Source organism: Phyllobates terribilis, unplaced genomic scaffold, assembly GCF_046119375.1.
Source record: "Phyllobates terribilis strain yellow unplaced genomic scaffold, ASM4611937v1 Scaffold_5__5_contigs__length_657084704, whole genome shotgun sequence".
In the NCBI taxonomy this organism is placed as follows: Eukaryota; Metazoa; Chordata; class Amphibia; order Anura; family Dendrobatidae; genus Phyllobates; species Phyllobates terribilis.
In genome coordinates, this window is record NW_027362765.1 from 381,454,841 (window position 1) to 381,473,288 (window position 18,448).

The window sequence follows — 18,448 nt, forward strand, 5'->3', positions numbered from 1 at the left end:
CTTGGGGAACGTTGAAGCGGTAAACTCTGAGGAAAATTCCCTAAACGTCCGAGGCCTGTAGAAGGACTGATGGAGCCAGCCTCCACAACTCCCAAAGAGGGGAGAGCGGACGGGGACATATCTGAGGTGAGTGCACCGTGTTCTCGAAAGCTGCGGTACCGGGGAAAAACTAACTCTGAAGATAGGACCGAAAGGGACAGAAGAGAGGATGACAAATGTAATTGTGATGTGCAAAGGAACAGTATCTGTGACCAGAACTGAGCAAGAAAAGGAGTTTAGTAAAGTTATGTTATATAAAAGAGAGACTGTGTGTGACAATGATTGCTTGCCTCCAACGGCTGGATTCCTAAAGAAGATGGAGGAGCAACCGAAAGCTGTAAGTGTTTTACACAACATGCAAAGCACAATACAACACAGATATTATCTTGTATTTGTGGGCGGTCAGGGTGAGAATGTAATACCACAGCAATGCCTCGCCACTACTACCACCCTGCACCCCTTACATAGTCCTATATTATCCTTATATATGGGGCTGGGCACCTAGTCCTATATTATCCTTATATATGGGGCTGGTAATGTAGTCCTATATTATCCTTATATATGGGGCCGTCATCTAGTCTATATTATCCTTATATATTAGGTCGGTCATCTAGTCCTATATTATCCTTATATATGGGGCCTGTCATCTAGTCCTACATTATCCTTATATATGGGACCATCATCTAGTCCTATATTATCCTTATATATGGGGCCGGACATCATACCTTCTGGTCCAGGTTCTTTATGACCAGTAGATCGGCTCCCATCATCTTACAATCATCCTGGCTCTGGTTCCATGTTCTGTCTGTTACCTCTGAGTAGTAATAACAGTGATCTCCATGTAGCCGCCAATTAGAAGGACACAGAAGACAACCTGAAAGTTTAATAGAACTTCTTTAGAGTTTTAGTAATAGAATAGCCAATTTGCTTTCATGATAAGTAATAGACATTTTCTTCTTGTTATTGTACAGTACTTGTTTTTTTGGCACTATTTCCATGGACCCACAGAGTTAACTTCCGGTATTATTCACTGCTCTGCCCGGCGCTTGGCAATTTCCGCCGGCGTCGGCAGTGTTCCGGATGTGACGGCAGGGTTCACCAGCGGTCATAGCCTGAGCTATGACCTGGGGTGAACCCTGACTGTCACAGTCAGTTCTCAGCCTGCTCTCGCTCTGCATAGACGTGTGTCTATGCTGAGCGATGTAGCAGTGCTGAAATGGCATTTTTGGACTACGTCGGATGGAAGATAATTTTTTAAATAAAGATGGAGTCTATAAGTGTTGTTTTTTTTTATTTCTAACAAAAAAATTTTTTCTCTGTGTTGTGTTTTTTTAAATACTTTACTAGAAATTCATGGCGGTCATATCTAATATTGGCGTGACCCCATGAATTTCGGGCTTAGGGCCAGCTGATAATACAAAGCTAGCCCTAACCCCTTTATTACCCAGTGAGCCACCGCACGAGGGCCCTGGATGAGCTGGATACAGCGCCAGAAGATGGCGCTTCTATGAAAATTTTCTGGGGTGGCTGCGGACTGCAATTTGCAGTGGGGGGGGGCACCAGAAAGCTTGGGCCACCCTGCGCTGCAGATTCAAGCCCCCAGCTGCCTAGTTGTACCTGGCTGGACACAAAAATAGGGCAAAGCCCCACGTCAATTTTTTTTAAATTATTTCATGAAATTCATAATTAAAAAAAGGGCTTCCCGATATTTTTGTTTTCAGCCATGTACATTTAAGCAGCTGGGGGTCGGGGGCAGCCCTTACCTGCCTGCTGTACCTGGCTGGCATACAAAAATATGACGAAGCCCACGTCAAATTTTTGTGAAAATTTAACCCCTTAAGCCCCGCGGGTGGTTTGCACGTTAATGACCGGGCCAATTTTTACAATTCTGACCACTGTCACTTTATGAGGTAATTACTCTGGAACGCTTCAACGGATCCCCCTGATTCTGAGACTGTTTTTTCGTGACATATTGTATTTCATGATTGTGGAAAAATTTCTTCGATATCACTTGTGTTTATTTGTGAAAAAAACGGAAATTTGGCGAAAATTTTGAACATTTTGCAATTTTCAAAATTTTAATTTTTAAGCCCTGAAATCAGAGCAATATGTCACACAAAAGAGTTAATAAATAACATTTCCCACATGTCTACTTTACATCAGCACAATTTTGGAACCAAAATTTTTTTTTGTTAGGGAGCTATAAGGGTTAAAAGTTGACCAGCGATTTCTCATTTTTCCAACAAAATTTATAAAACCATTTTTTTAGGGACCACATCACATTTGAAGTCACTTTGAGAGGTCATTATGACAGAAAATACCCAAAAGTGATACCATTCTAAAAACTGGACCCCTCAAGGTGCTCAAAACCACATTCAAGAACTTTATTAACCCTTCAGGAATTTTTTGAATGTGGAAGAAAAAAATGAACATTTAACTTTTTTCACAAAAATGTTACTTTAGACCCAATTTTTTTTATTTTCACGGGGGTAACAAGAAAAAATGGACCCCAAAATTTGTTGTGCAATTTCCCCTGGGCACGCAGATACCCAATATTTGGGGAAGAAACACTGTTTGGGCGCACGGTAGGGCTCGGAAGGGAAGGAGCGCCATTTGACTTTTTGATTGTAAAATTTGCTTGAATAATTAGCGGACGCCATGTTGTGTTTGGAGAGCCCCTGTGTGCCCAAACTTTGGAGCTCCCCCACAAGTGACCCCATTTTGGAAACTAGACCCCACAAGGCACCTTTATAGATGCATAGTGAGCACTTGGAACCCCCAGGTGCTTCACAAATTGATTCGTAAAAATGAAAAAGTGAAAAAAAAAACACTTTTTCATTTTTACAAATCAATTTGTGAAGCACCTAGGGGTTCCAAGTGCTCACTATGCATCTAGATAGGTGCCTTGGGGGGTCTAGTTTCCAAAATGGGGTCACTTGTGGGGGAGCTCCAATGTTTGGGCACACAGGGACTCTCTAAATGCAACATGGTATCCGCTAACAAATTGAATGGAAAATCGGCTCAAATTATTAGCGGACACCACATTGCGTTTGGAGAGCCCCTCTGTGCCCAAGCTTTGGAGCTCCCCCACAAGTGACCCCATTTTGGAAACTAGACCCCCCAAGGCACCTTTATAGATGCATAGTGAGCACTTGGAACCCCCAGGTGCTTCACAAATTGATTCGTAAAAATGAAAAAGTGAAAAAAAAAACACTTTTTCATTTTTACGAATCAATTTGTGAAGCACCTAGGGGTTCCAAGTGCTCACTATGCATCTAGATAGGTGCCTTGGGGGGTCTAGTTTCCAAAATGGGGTCACTTGTGGGGGAGCTCCAATGTTTGGGCACACAGGGACTCTCTAAATGCAACATGGTATCCGCTAACAAATTGAATGGAAAATCGGCTCAAATTGTTAGCGGACACCACATTGCGTTTGGAGAGCCCCTCTGTGCCCAAACTTTGGAGCTCCCCCACAAGTGACCCCATTTTTGAAACTAGACCCCCCAAGGCACCTTTCTAGATGCATAGTGAGCACTTGGAACCCCCAGGTGCTTCATAAATTGATTCGTAAAAATGAAAAAGTGAAAAAAAAACCGCTCCCTGCACATAGTACCGGGTGTCAGCTGTGACAATCAGCTGACACCCGGCGGCGATCGCGCCCGCACAGCCTGTGTGCGGGCGCGATCGCGATGACGTACTAATACGGGTCTGGGTCTTAAGTCCCAGGGCACAGACGCGTATTAGTACGTCAGATGTTGTTAAGGGGTTAAAGAAAAATAGGGCTCACTTTTATCTTCATCACATCGAATAGAGAAGTCAATAAATAACATCAGGGAAACTTTTTTTAACAACAAAATATCTTTCTTCACTGTCTCAGTGGACAGTGCAGAAAAATACGCATAAATAAAAAAAAAGTCAGCGTGTGCGTGCAGCCGTAATGTGTAAATGTTTCAAAAATGTATGGTGTAAATGTATATAACATGGGGGCACCTGGTCAGGGGCTGCATGAATGTACAAACACTGTTTAAAGTACTGTTATTTATTGCCGGCAGACCGTGACTCGTGTGCCATGTACACACTGAGCTATCATAAGTGACGTAGGAGCGAGTGATGATCGAGGCGATCTTCTGACAGCTCAGTGTGTAAGTGGCGTAAGGATAGCTAACTGCCCTAGGGGTTGTGTGATGGTTAACGCAGGAAGAAGCCACCCACCATTATCAGTAGTAGGGCTTCAAAATTATAAAAGTTGGACTACTGTCCTTGTTGTTCCACTGCCACTGCACAATGTGCAGGCATAGGCATGTTGCTTCAAAAAAATAGCCCAAGGGGCTGTCTGATGTTTGATGAAGGAAGCAGGCCTCATGGGCCAGACAATCATGAAGCTAGGACTTCTAGCACAGTACGTCCACTGCCCAATGTGCAGGCATAGACATGCCGCTTCAAAAAATTAGCCCAAGGGGCTGTCTGATGGTTGATGAAGGAAGCAGGCCTCATGGACCAGACAATCATGAAGCTCGGACTTCTAGCACAGTACTTCCACTGCCCAATGTGCAGGCATACGCATGGTGCTGACGCGCCCAGGGGATGGGGATGACTCGGCGTCCGGGTCTTAATGCCTGGTGTTGGGGGATGTTGTGGTAGTCGGCTCCCGGGCCCGTACCCTGGGGTCACTCTTCAAAAGAAAGGGGATAATGAAAGTTCGTGACGCCACCTGTGGTTTCTGGTGAGGACCACCAGCGCTGCAGCAGTCCTCTGAGTCCAGTGTTCTGGCAGCTAAGATGGTGTAGCTCCCCACAGGTGGAGCTGAGCCTCAGGGCAGCATAGGTATAGGGAATGCAGGACAGAGGGGACCCAGCCAGGTCAGAGTAAGAACAAGGGCACACACGATAGTCACTTCAGTACCTTTTACTGGTGGTATTCAAGGCACAATCCGGAGCACTGTAGGGTGAGGGGTGCGCATCAGGACTCTCCCCAGTGAGCGGGTGTAGGGCCTCCTGTCTCTTGCCTTTGTTTGGTAAGTCTCTGACCTGCTTGAAGCTAGGCCTAACTTGATTTCTGTCCTACACCGGCTGATCTTGTGGTAGGGCCTTTGGTTGGAGATCACTCTCCCTGCTTGCGGGGCCTCCGTGACTCCTGGCTCTGGTACGTATCAGCTCTTGGGTGATCCTGGGACCTGAAATCTTCCAGGAATTCCGGTTGTCTCTACAGGGGATATAGGGCCCTGTAGACGCGGATCCGGTGTCTGGTAAATGCTTTTGGGATGAGCTGGTACAGCTCCTCAGCCCCCTATTCTCCTCACTCCACTAGCCTTCGGCCTCGCTCGAGGCCCTCACTAGGTTACACACTAGCAGCAGGCTAACTGCTTCTTCACCACTCTTATGGCGTCGGCACAACCTAGGCTCTCTATTCTGAGCTCCCTAAGTCTAGACTTGCAGGAGCCTCATGCTCCACTGCTGAACTCTTAACTGTGTTCTCTAGACTGACTAGACTGGACTGCCTAACTCCACCCTCCGTATATATAACCTTATCCAGGCTCGCTCTGGTGGTCTGAGGTGGTGGGGTGGAGGTGTGTGTATGCTGTGAGGGCCTCTTGTGCAGAAATCCGTCCATGCACCCCTCTGGGATCTGTGGCACCAATGCGCAGCAAGGCGGAACAGTGCCTCAAAACATTAACCCAAGGGGCTGTCTTATGGCTGATGAAGGAAGAAGGCCTCATTGGTCAGACAATCATGAAGCTAGGACTTCTAGCACAGTACTTCCGTACTTCCACTGCCCATAGGCATGGTGCCTCAAAAAATTAGCCCAAGGGGCTATATCATGGTTGATGAAGTACAGAGGTCCCATCACAAGTGCCTCCGATGGGAAATATAAATTAAAGGAACAGTGTTTCTAGGGTTTTGAACATGAGGAACATGTGGCAGGAGCAGGAGTAGGGTACTCGTGTAAAATTAAGGAAATTGTTTTTGTATGGAAAGGGATGGACGTGAACACCTGTAGCATAAAAGAACATTTTGCGTGACTTTAGCTTTGGATCATGTCTACTGGAGGGCTTAAGAACTGTGGTGAAATCCAGTTCTCATTTAATTTTATCAGAGTTAGCCTGTCTGCATTCTCTGTAGTCAGCCGTGTCCGTGTATCGGTGATGTTTGCCCCAGCGGCACTGAAAACACGCTCTGACATCACACTAGCAGCAGGGCAGGCCAGCACCTCCAAGGCATATAAGGAGAGCTCTGTCCAACTATGAAGCTTGGATACCCAGTAATTAAACGGAACAGAAGCATCAGTAAGGAAGCAGGTATGGTCACTTACATACTCATTGACCATGTTGTTCAATTTCTCTCTCCTTGACATGGTTAACGGACCACCAAGCCCTTGCTGATGAGAAGGTTTATTGAAGATGGCCCAGTTTGCGGACATCTTCCCCCCACCTCTTTTGGACATGCTGGGCGTGTCTCTCCCCATGAATGACTGCTGTTGCAAAGAGCTGGTACCTCTGCTAACAGCGGTGTCTGAGGGTGATCTTGTCATCAAATTGTTGACAACAGCCCTCTTGAAGTATTCAATTGTAAAGCCCCTTGGTGACTACAACAGTAGCGATGGAAATTTGTCCTTGTACCGTGAGTCCAGAAAGGTGGCCAACCAGTATAGGTTGCTGATCAAAATGTTGATCACGCGAGGTTCTTGGGACAGACAGTTAGACATGAATTGTGCCATGTGTGCCAAACTGCAAAGACTCAAATGTTCTGTGTCCCCAGAAGGAGGAACAATACCCATCGTGGCCTCACACTGACTCTCCTCCTCCTCTTCTCCAGCCCACCCATGCTGGACAGACATAAAGCTGGGGTTGGGAGTACCCTCGGTAGCATGAGGGTTCCCCTCGGTACCACAGAAAAAGAAGTCTTCTCCCTCCTCGTATTCCTCATCATCTTCATCCCCCAATGTTGGCTGATGATATTGGCTGGGCTGGCTAGGATCAGCGAGTGTGAAATCTTGCTCCATCCCCAGCTGCTGAGCACTCAAAGATTCCATTTTTAGATTCTGCAGCAATTCTTTCAGCAGACATAGCATAGGGATCGTTACACTGATAATAGACTGATCACCGCTCACAAGCTTGGTGCAGTACTCAAAGTTATAAAGCACTTCACAAATGTCAGCGATCCACACCCACTCGACAGTTGTGTGGTGTCTTGGCTGAGTCTCAGTCTGACGGGCATGTTTAAGCTTGTATTCTGCAAGTGCCCTCTGCTGCTCACTAATCCTTGCTAACATATGATATGTTGAGTTCCAGCGTGTGGGCAGGTCACAAATGAGTCTGTGGTTGGGCAAATTAAATTGCATTTGAAGAGCTGCAAGACTCGCAACAGCTGTTGATGAATGTCTGAATTGGGTGCAAATGCGGCGCACCTTGTCAAGTAGGTACGTCAAGTCCAGGTAGGTTTTGAAATTTCTGCACCACTAGGTTCAGCACGTGAGCCATGCATGGCACGTGTACCAGCTTCCCGAGCTTTAAAGCCGCCACGAGGTTACGCCCATTATCGCTGATGACCAAACCGGGTTGGAGTTGCTTTATACCTTTCCAGAGCTCTGCTGCAGTGTGCGGTGTTTGACCTAAACAGATCAGCTTGAGCAGAGCGTGTTGTCGCCTTGCTGATATGCTGATGCAAAGCTCCCAACTTGGGTGTGATGTTGAGGGTAATTCAGCATTGGATGAGGAAGAGGAGGAGGAAGAGTGTGGACTGGACGTATATGATGAGGCGGACACCCTGAATGATGTTGGGCCCGCTATTCGTGGCGTGGGTAGTATATGTGATGGTCCACTTTGAGAAGTTTTCCCACTCTCCACCAGGTTGAGCCAGTGTGCCGTGACAGAGATGTATCGTCCCTGTCCACAGCTACTTGTCCAGGTGTCCGTTGTTAGGTGGACCTTCCCGGTTACGGCACTGGTGAGAGCACGCTTTAGAATGCTTAAGACGTGCTGGTGTAACGCGGGGACGGCACACCGTGAAAAATAGTGCCGGCTAGGAACAGAGTATCGTGGGGCAGCCACAGCCAACAGATCGCGGAAAGACTGTGTCCCCACAAGCCTAAATGGCAACATCTCCACGGCTAACAACTTGGCAATGTGAGCGTTAAGTATTTGTGCTTGTGGGTGTGAAGCTTGGTATTTCCGCTTCCTTTCATAGATCTGGGGCACGGACAACTGGACGTTTGGCTGTGACAAACAAGTGGATGGACTTGTGTCCTGTCTCTCTACAACTGCAGCTTGTGAGCAGTAAGTATGAGCAGCACCTGGTTCCTAGCCAGCGGATTGGGAAGGACGGATCACAGGTAACATGGCAGTGTTTTGACCCGAATACACAGATTTTGTTCCCTGTTGTTCCACCCACCGAGTAGGGTGCTTAGCTGCCATGTGTTTCCGCATACTCGGGGTGCTCTGGTTGCCTTTGCCCTGGCCTCTGCTTAGCTTTGTATGGCAGATAGTACAGATTACATCATTTGGTTCAGAAGGAGTATCCGAAAAAAAAATCCAGACAGCGGCTGATGGCACTCTAGCCTTGATTTGGGGCACAGAGGGATTGCTCTTGGCAAGAGTTGACACACTTAGCACTCTGCTCAAACCAGTAGCCCTTGGTGCCTTTGTAGGTGCTACGTATCCACTTTCTTCCTCTGTGCTGCTGTGCTGACTATGTATGCCAACATTCCAGGTCGGATCAGTGGTCTCATCATCAACCACCTCGTCGTCTATTTCATCCTGATCTTGGGTTGTTATAGTCGGCTGGCCAGATGACAACTGTGTCTCATCATCATCAGCCTCCACCTCCTCAGGCGGTATATGACGTGGCTGAAAGTGGCTTTCTTCGGGCTGTGGTTTTGCAAATATTTGGCCATGAACCGAGAATACATCCTCACTTTCCTTGTCAATGTTGCAGGCTGAGAGGCCAGAGTCAACCAAAGGATCATATGTACCAAACAAATCCTCAGAGTGGCCAAGCTTGGGGTCAAATGTTTCCTGTGACTGCTGACGGGGTGAGGAAATAGGAAGAGGTTGAGGATTGGAAGACCCAGCGATCTTTCTATTGACAGGAGACTGTGTGTTCAAGGAAGATTGGGTCCTGCTAGAACAATTCGTTGAGGTCTTATCAGCCATCCAAGACAGTATCTGGTCTTGCTCTTCCGGCTTCAAGACACGTTTACGTTCCAGACCGGGAAATTTAGACAGGAACATAGATGCATCAATTTTCCTCTGTCTCCTAGACTCAGTGCCTTGTTGGGCACGACTGACAAGCCCACGCCCACGTCCCTTAGCAACAGTCTTTTTCGGATTTTGTGGTGTTTGTAACATGTTTGCAGATGTTTAGATGCAGATATTGACAAACAAGTAGCAGTTACTGTTTTGTGGAAGGATAACACTACAGGCTACTAATGCTTGGTGTTTAACAAACAGCAACGCAACTGCACACAAAAATTGGCCAGAGGTTACAGGCGGGATTACACAAAACCAGTCACCACCCTGGACAGAGGTGCTGGTTGCGTGTCAGACCTGAGGTACCGTGCGTGCTATTTGTTAGAACAGCAACGCAATGGCCCACAAAAAATTGTCAGAGATTACGCAAAACCAGTCACCACCCTGGACAGAGGTGCTGGCTGCGTGTCACACCTGAGGTACCGTGCATGCTATTTCTTTTAAAAACAGCACTGCAATGGCCCAAAAACTTGTGCCTGGAGGCGTAAATGTGACCCCAAAATTATCTGGGAACACAAATTAGTCCCTAAGCTTTGCTTATACATTCAGCTCTGAGAAGAGCTGAGTCAGCGCTGCTATTGAGGTACTATGTGGAACGGTAACGCCACCTCCTGCCTGTCTCCCTGCACTACAGTCCCTTACTACAGCAATACTCCTCCTGGTAGCTCTGAGAAGAGCTTTTGGGTTAAATATAGTTTTTTTTCTGGTTTTTCACGACTCTAACTCTCCCTAGCAGCCGCTCACACTCTCCCTACAGTAGCTGTGTTCTTCATGCAATGTGCACAAAATGGTGGGGGCAAGGCTTATACAGAGCCTATGAGTCATGTATGACTCATGTATGACGCTGGGTGGCCAGCCAATCATAGCAATGCCACAACCAAGAAGGCTGTGGCATTACTGTGATTGGCTAATGCTGGTCAGGAACTTCAAATATTGTGAGGCGAGTATACTCGCTCATGACAGTGACTGTCTCATTGGCAGTGGAGCTGGGGCACACAGCGCTGTGTACAGCGCTGTGCTTCCTGCCTTTCCTGGCGGTGTATGTACATCTCTGGCTGCTGCTGCAGGCAGAAGCCGGCGGTAAACAGACCGCAGCAGACAGAGCTGTAGATACACCGCCAGGAAGAGCAGGGAGCACAGCGCCATACACAGCACAGTGTGCCCCAACTCCACTGCCCATGGGACAGCCGCTGTCATGAGCGAGTCACCGCTGACAGAGCAAGGTGATCTGCTCTACCACTTTTTCCCACCGGTTATTTCAAATGAACAGCTGAGGTATCAGGTGATGCTGATCAGCTGTTTATTTGAAGTAGCCGCGGTGCCCTCAGAGGGTTCACGTGAGTTCATGCTTGACAGCATGAAATCACATGAACTTTCCCACTGCCGCACAGCTCAGCTACCTCTCTGGTAGAGTATCTCTACCAGAGATGTAGCTGAGCTAAAGAAGAAGACTCCATTGGACTACGTTGGACGGAAGTTTATTTTTTTTAATAAAGATGGAATTCTAAGTGTTTTTTTTTTTCTAATAAAAAATTTTTTTTTTGTGTTTTTTTTTTGTGTTTTTTTTTTAAACACTTAACTAGAAATTCATGGTGGTCATGTCTAATATTGGCGTGACCCCATGAATTTCGGGCTTAGAGTCAGCTGATAATACAAAGCTGGCCCTAACCCCTTTATTATCTAGTGAGTCACCGCACCAGGGCCCTGGATGAGTTGGGTACAGCACCAGAAGATGGCGCTTCTATGAACGCGTCATTTTCTGGGGTGGCTGCAATTCGCAGCGGGCGGGGGGCAGAAAGCTTGGGCCTCCCTGCGCTGCGGATTCCAGCCCCCAGCTGCCTAGTTGTACCTAGCTGGACACAAAAATAGGGTGAAGCCCCACATATTTTTTTTTTTAATATTTCATGAAATTCTTGAAATAATTAAAAAAAAAAGGGCTTCCCTATATTGTTGTGTCCGTCCAGGCACAAATAGGCATCTGGGGGTTGGGGGTAGCCCGTTCCTGGATGCTATACCTGGCTGGCATAAAAAAATATAGCGAAGCCCACGTCAAAATTTTTGGGAAAAATTAATTAAAAAATAATAATTTAGGGACTGCATCTTTATTAACCCCTCAAGTGGAGGGGTTAATAAAGATGCAGTCCCTAAATGTGTTTTTTTTAAATTAATTTTTCACCAAAAATTTGACATGGCCTTCGCCATATTTTTGTGTCCAACCAGGTACAGCAGGCAGGAACGGGCTGCCCCCAACCCCCAGATGCCTATTTGTACCTGACTGAAAACAAAAATACAGGGAAGCCCTTTTTTTAATTATTTCATGAATTTCATGAAATAATTTTAAAAAATTTGACGTGGGGCTTCGCCCTATTTTTGTTTCCAGCCAGGTACAACTAAGCAGCTGGGGGCTGGAATCCGCAGCGCAGGGAGGCCCAAGCTTTCTGGTACCCCCGCTGCAAATTACAGTCCGCAGCCACCCCAGAAAATGGCGTGTTCATAGAAGGGCCATCTTCTGGCGCTGTACCCAACTCATCCAGGGCCCTGGTGCGGTGGCTCACTGGGTAATAACGGGGTTAGGGCCAGCTTTGTATTATCAGCTGGCTCTAAGCCCGAAATTCATGGGGTCACGCCAATATTAGACATGACCGCCATGAATTTCTAAGTGAAATATTAAAAACAACACAACAAAGAGAAATACATTTTTTATTAGAAATAAAACAAAAAAAAATTAGAGACTCCATCTTTATTAAAAAAATTATCTTCCGTCTGACGTAGTCCAATGGAGTCTTCTTTTTTAGCTCAGCTACATCTCTGGTAGAGATTCTCTACCAGAGATGTAGCTGAGATGTGCGGCCGTGGGAAAGTTGATGTGAGTTCCTGCAGTCAAGCATGAACTCACATGAACCCTTTGAGGGCACCGCGGCTACTTCAAATGAACAGCTAATCAGCATCAGCTGATACCTCAGCTGTTCATTTGAAATAACCGTCAGGAAATCCGGCAGTGAAAAGACTTCACCACCGGCTTTCCTGTTCGGTGCTGCGATCCCCGCTCCCTGATGTACGCTCCCCGCTCCCCCGCCGCCTCCCATCCCGATCCTAAGTTAGGACCGGGCAGGGAGCGAAGCACCAGGGAGCGGGGAGCGTACATCAGAGAGCGGGGAGTGCAGCACCGAACGGGAAATCCGGCGGTGAAGTCTTTTCACTGCCCGCTTCCCCGCCCGGGTCCTTCTCTCCCCGCTCCCTGGTGCTTCTCTCCCGCTCGGTCCTAACTTAGGATCGGGATGGAAGGCGGCGGGGGGGAGCAGAGGATCGAAATGGGCACTGCGGGGAAGCGAGTATGGGGTTGAGTGATTGAGTGATTGTTTAAAAGCCGGCGGATTTTTACCGCCGGCTTTTAAACAATCATGCACCCATTTCAGCCTTTTCCTCAGCCCCCAGACCGCTTTATAGGCTCCAGCAGACAATTACTCGGCTTACTCGCATTTCCCATTGTCCCATTGACTTACAATGTACTCGTTATTCCTAGCGAGTAATCACAAGGAAACTCGGGGAGTAACGAGTAGCCCGAGTACCGTACTATTTGGCGGGTACTGAATAGTAACGAGTATACTCGCTCATCCCTTGTCACAAGGTGTACCCAGAGCCTCCAGTATATCAAGGATAGGTTTACCACTGATGTAGATGGACGTGACCCTGGGTGTGACCATTATCAAAGTCTGTGCACCAACACTAGACACATCAGAGCATGACATTGAAGATTTCTAGGCTCAGGTACAAAGCCCATGCAACACAACCCCAAGAAAGGACATTATCTACATTATTGGCGTCTACATTATAGACAGCATCACAACCAGCAAAAATGGAAGGGATCAGTTTTCTCTGCAAAAACACTACCAGGCGGAAACTGTAAGTCTGATCATTAACTCCTTATAGCCAAAGTCAAGGTCAGATTGTGCAAGTTGAAGTATGCAGAGTAAATTTGATGTAAGATCTCTGGACAGTATGCAATCGAAGTAACAGTTACAATCTGACAGAAGGTAGGGCGCCCAGACAAATTGTGGGCAGAGATCAAAGGAACTATCACTGAAATTGTGCAAGAGACACTTGCCAAACCATAAAGCACCTGGCATTGATGATATCACTGCAGAGCTGCTGAAACTGGTCCCAAGAATCACACTGATCGCACTATTCCAGAAGATCTGGAGGACCTGCACATGGACAAAGAATTGTAAAAGACCAGTTTTCAAAGCCACTGCTGAAGAAAGGAGATGCCAGGGACTGTGCCAGCTATAGAACAATTGTCCTGATCCTTCACACCAGCAAAGTGTTTCTAAAGATCATCCAGAAATGTTTGGACATCATCTTTGATAGAGAATTTTTTGATTCCCAAGCTGTATTTTGTAAGGGTTGAGGGACCCATGATCACATCAAAAACCAGAGATGAATCAGAGAAGATACGAGGGAGTCACTTGTAGAGAAGGATCTGTGTGTACTTTGTAGTTAAATTACTTAAAAACAACATGCAAAATCAAATAGCGACTTCTAAGGCCAGCAGGATACTGTAATGTATTAAGTGAGGCATGGATTTGCAGGATTGGGACGTAATACAACCACTTTACAAAATGTTAGTGTGACACCATCTGGAATTTGCAGTTCAGTTCTGGGCATCGTGTCACAAAAAATGCACTTGAGCTATAAAAGGTACAAATAGTAAAAAAAAAACTGATAAGGTGCATGGAGAATCTTGGTTATTAAGAAAGAATAAAATAATTAAATTTATTTATGGGTGACACGGTGGCTTAGTGGTTAGCACTGTAACTTTGCAGTGCTGGAGTCCTGGTTTCAAATCCCTCCAAGGCATACACCAAATTCATTAACAGATTTGGACTTTTGAATTTGGGGTACATCCCTCTAGTGCACCTTTCATCATTACTGTTCGCATAATGCTATTCTTGATTCATCAGGACCATTGTGTTTTCGATAAATTGTAGCATTTGCAAAGATGAAGTGATATTGTAAATTATAAATTGACGTTAACAATTGCAAAAAAATATATACATACTAATACAAAGCGCACTGTTTTCATTATCAAAGGTGGTTAAAATGATTGTCTGGAATTTAAAAAAAAAAAAAAAAAAAGCTGTAAGCAAGAAATTAAAAAAAAACAACATTATTTACCTTTTCAATGACAAAAATCTGGTGATCCCAGAATCTTTCCTTTTATTTTATTTATTTTCCTGCAGCGATGATGTGCCTTATATACATGTAAGTGCCTTACTTAAACCGACTGGTAATGTACATTCAGGCATGCTCCCTAAGGCCAGTAATTGGCTGTAGCAGTCACAAGGATGTACAGAGTTACAGTGTGTTATCGTTGCAGTGAACTAAACAAAAGATCAATAACCTCCAATTATGGAAATGTAAGGAATTCAGCAAGTGAGTATAATTTATTTAAACAAATTTCCTTTGATCCACATTGTTAAAATATCTGAGACCATCCTTTTAAAGCACAGCCAGTTGCAACAAGTTTTTCTACTATACAAACCATCTAGCAACTGCATGGCTTCTTGGATCCATTATCACATCTATGAATTGTGCTATAGATTAGTCAAAGAAAAATCTGATATCACTGGACATGTGGCAGAATCTCTGCTGTGGTTAGAGTGCTGAGCTGCCAGTGTTTTGAGTGACAGCTTGGCCGTCCAATCTGGGACTGCGAGGTGCTGAGCTCCTTCAGATGTTCCCTGTACCAGGTGATTGCCCAGCTACTTAACTGCCCTGTCTGTCTCAGATGACTGCCAGTCATAGCTTTCAGCTCTGTGTGGCTTGTCCTCTGTGCCTTATGCTCTGACTTCTGACATTCTGACCTTTTGTTGCCAGACCCTGGATTCGCCTATTGACTATCCGTTTGTATTACCCCTTTTCTTTTGACACACTCTGACCTTGGAAATCTGACTCTGGACTGTGACCTGACTATGCCTTCGGTCTTACACCTTCGTATATGACAAGCCCTCTTGATATCTGACCCCAGACATCTTGACTACCCAAGTCTCACAGCTTCAGCAGTAATATTATTTTCATGCACTATTGCCATTTATTTATTTACTAGATGGTGGCCCGATTCTAACGCATCGGGTATTCTAGAATATGTATGCGGCCGACCGGGCGCAATCAGCAGAACGTTGTTTAAATTTGGCGCCAAAATCGCTGATTGGTCACGGCTGGCAACCGCGACTAATCAGCAAAGCGGTGTTTAAATTTGGCGGCAATATCGGTGATTGGTCACGGGTGGCGGCCGCGACCAATCAGCGAACTGTGTTAGTGAGGACCGGAGAGCTTCTTTAAATTTGGCGATAAAATCGACCAATGAGCAGAGCGTTGTTTAAATTTGGCGGCAATCTCGCTGATTGGTCTCGGCCGGCCGGCGGCCGGGACCAATGAGCAGAGCGGTGTTTAAATTTGGCGCCAAAATCGCTGATTGGTAGCGGTCGCCGGCGGCCGTGACCAATCAGCACAGCGGTGTTTAACTTTGGCGCCAATCTCGCTGATTGGTCGCGGGCGGCCACCGCGACCAATCAGCAGAGCGGCGTTTAAATGTGCCGCCCATCTCGCTGATTGGTCGCGGCCGGCCACCGCGACCAATGAGCAGAGCGGCGTTTAAATGTGCCGCCCATCTCGCTCATTGGTCGAGGCCGGCCACCGCGACCAATGAGCAGAGCGGCGTTTAAATTTGCCGCCCATCTCACTGATTGGTCGCGGCCGGCCACCGCGACCAATGAGCAGAGCGGCGTTTAAATTTGCAGCCTATATCACTGATTGGTCGCGGTGGCCGGCCGCGACCAATCAGCAGAGCGGCGTTTAAATTTGCCGCCCATCTCGCTGATTGGTCGCGGCCGGCCACCGGGATCAATCATCAGAGCGGTGTTTAAATTTGCCGCCCATCTCGCTGATTGGTCGCGGTGGTCGGCCGCGATTAATCAGCACAGCTGCGTTTAAATTTGCCTCCCATCTCGCTCATTGGTCGCGGCCGGCCACCGCAACCAATCAGCAGAGCGGCGTTTAAATTTGCAGCCCATCTCGCTGATTGGTCGCGGTGGCCGGCCGCTACCAATCAGCAGAGCGGCGTTTAAATTTGCCGCCCATCTCACTGAATGGTCGCGGCCGGCCACCGCGACCAATCAGCGTCGTATTAGTGTGGGCCTGGGAGTGGCGCTGCTTGTGCAGCTCCGTATTAGCGGGGAGCGGCGCTGCCTGTGCGGCTCCTTCTGCTGCGAGAAGCCGGGAGATGAGCGGCTGCTTGCAGCAGAAGCATCCCGACTGGCGGCGCCGCTCCCCGGTCCTCCGTTCACACTTGCTGTCGGGAGATCAGCGGGCCAAGCCGCTGATCTTCCGACGTTAGCCACATGGAGGTCAGCGGCGCCGGTCGGGGTAGTTGTGCTTCTAGCGCCGCTCATCTCCCCGCTGCATCGCCGCGGACCTCCGTCCACCAGATGAGCCGCTAACGGCCGCCATCTTTTTTCAGAAATCCCGCGGCGCTGATTGGCCGCTGCCGGACCAATGAGCGACGCGGGATTTCCAGGACAGACAGACAGAAAGACAGACAGACAGACAGACGGGATAAGACGATTATATATATAGATTGTGGGGTATTTGTATACTATGTTTCTGTCTTTGTTTTTTTTTATGATGCATGCACACCAATTTACATCCCAGTTCATTTCTTTAGTTTTTTTTCAGTTTGTGTGCACCAGGTGCATATTAAAAGGTGTGGCATGTCTTTTCCTTGAGCTGGAAATTATATTCATCTTGTTCCTCATGGCTGTGTGTCTACTAGCCGGGCTCAGTCTTTCTGCCCTTAACAACATGTATGTCACTTGACAAACTGTAAGGTTTTAAATATTAGAGTTAGGACTGTGCCGAATAGGGTCACTGTGATGTGGTGGGGTGGCTTTTGCATTATTTTGATCAAAATTATGTTAACTAGGTACCCTATATTATTTTCATGCACTATTGCTATTTATTTATTGCAGGGTATTTGCGTATTATGTTTCTGTCTTTGTTTTTTTTATACTTAACTAACCTGTCTGTTCCAGATGACGGCCAGTCATACCTTTCAGCTCTGTGTGGCTTGTCCTCTGACTTATGACATTCTGATCTGTTGCCGGACCCTGGATTCACCTATTGACTATCCGTTTGTATTACCCCTTTTGTCTTGGCGCTCTCTGACCTTGGAAATATGACTCTGGACTGTGACCTGACTACGCCTTCTGTCTTAGCCCTCTGTCTTACCCATTTGTATGTACGAGATCTCTGGTATCTGACCCCAGACATCTTGACTACCCAAGTCTCACGGCTTGTCCATGAGTATTAACTAGCGTCACATTATGACTGGCCGCCATCTGGGACAGGCAGCTCAGTTGAGTAGCTGGGAAATCACCTGGAACCCGGGAACACCTGAAGGAGTTCAGCACCTCCCAGTCTCAGTTTGGACAGCCGAGCTGTCACTCAAAACACCGGCAGCTCAGCACGCTCCCACACTAGTTTGGACGACTGAGTGTCACGCAAGGTGAGGGAAGGAATAAGTGTACAATGACGGGAAGAGGGGGAAGGGAGCCCAACAACTAGGGAAAGGGGGAGTGGAGACCCCTAGGCAGATCTCATATCACCCTGCCTACCCGATCGTCCCTATATTGGTTCAATTGCCGAGCAGGGACATAAGCCCTGAATGTCCCTAGAGCTAGGCCCTGGATAGGGAAGGGACGGGGTGAGCACTAGTCAGGCTCCACTACAAATTAAAGACAACAAGGTAAACTAAAACAGGGGATACACTTAGCTTGAGCAGACACCAGAGAGATAACGCCAACTGTCCTCCAATGGCACCAAAGATGAGACTAGCCGACTGCTAGTACTCCAAATCTGCACAGAGATACATAGAACTATCACTGGCGTCTCTTTGGAGAAACTGAGAGTTTTTAACTACCAAGCAAGGGTGTGTCAATCAGCAGCAGAAGGTGTAGGTAGCTGCTGGGTCCTAAAGTATGAAGGATACTACAGAGATGAGAGGATCAAGAAGGTGTCTGCAATGCCAATTGCAGAGACCTTCTACAGCCGGATCCAGAGCGAGTGTCTGTCACACCTGAAACACCCGTGACACTAAGCTGTCAGTCA

The 18,448-nt window shown here is 47.0% G+C and overlaps 1 protein-coding gene across 3 annotated transcripts in view; it reads right to left on the minus strand.

The window, feature by feature from the left end:
- The window catches only part of LOC141271199 (killer cell lectin-like receptor subfamily B member 1B allele B), a 316,917-nt gene that overhangs the window by 24,390 nt on the left and 274,079 nt on the right, over positions 1 to 18,448 (minus strand). For all 3 annotated transcript variants that reach the window (XM_073681309.1, XM_073681308.1, XM_073681307.1), the window contains one exon: positions 765 to 913. In XM_073681309.1, the coding sequence (XP_073537410.1) occupies positions 765 to 913 (149 nt within the window). The remainder of the gene's footprint in view (positions 1 to 764; positions 914 to 18,448) is intronic.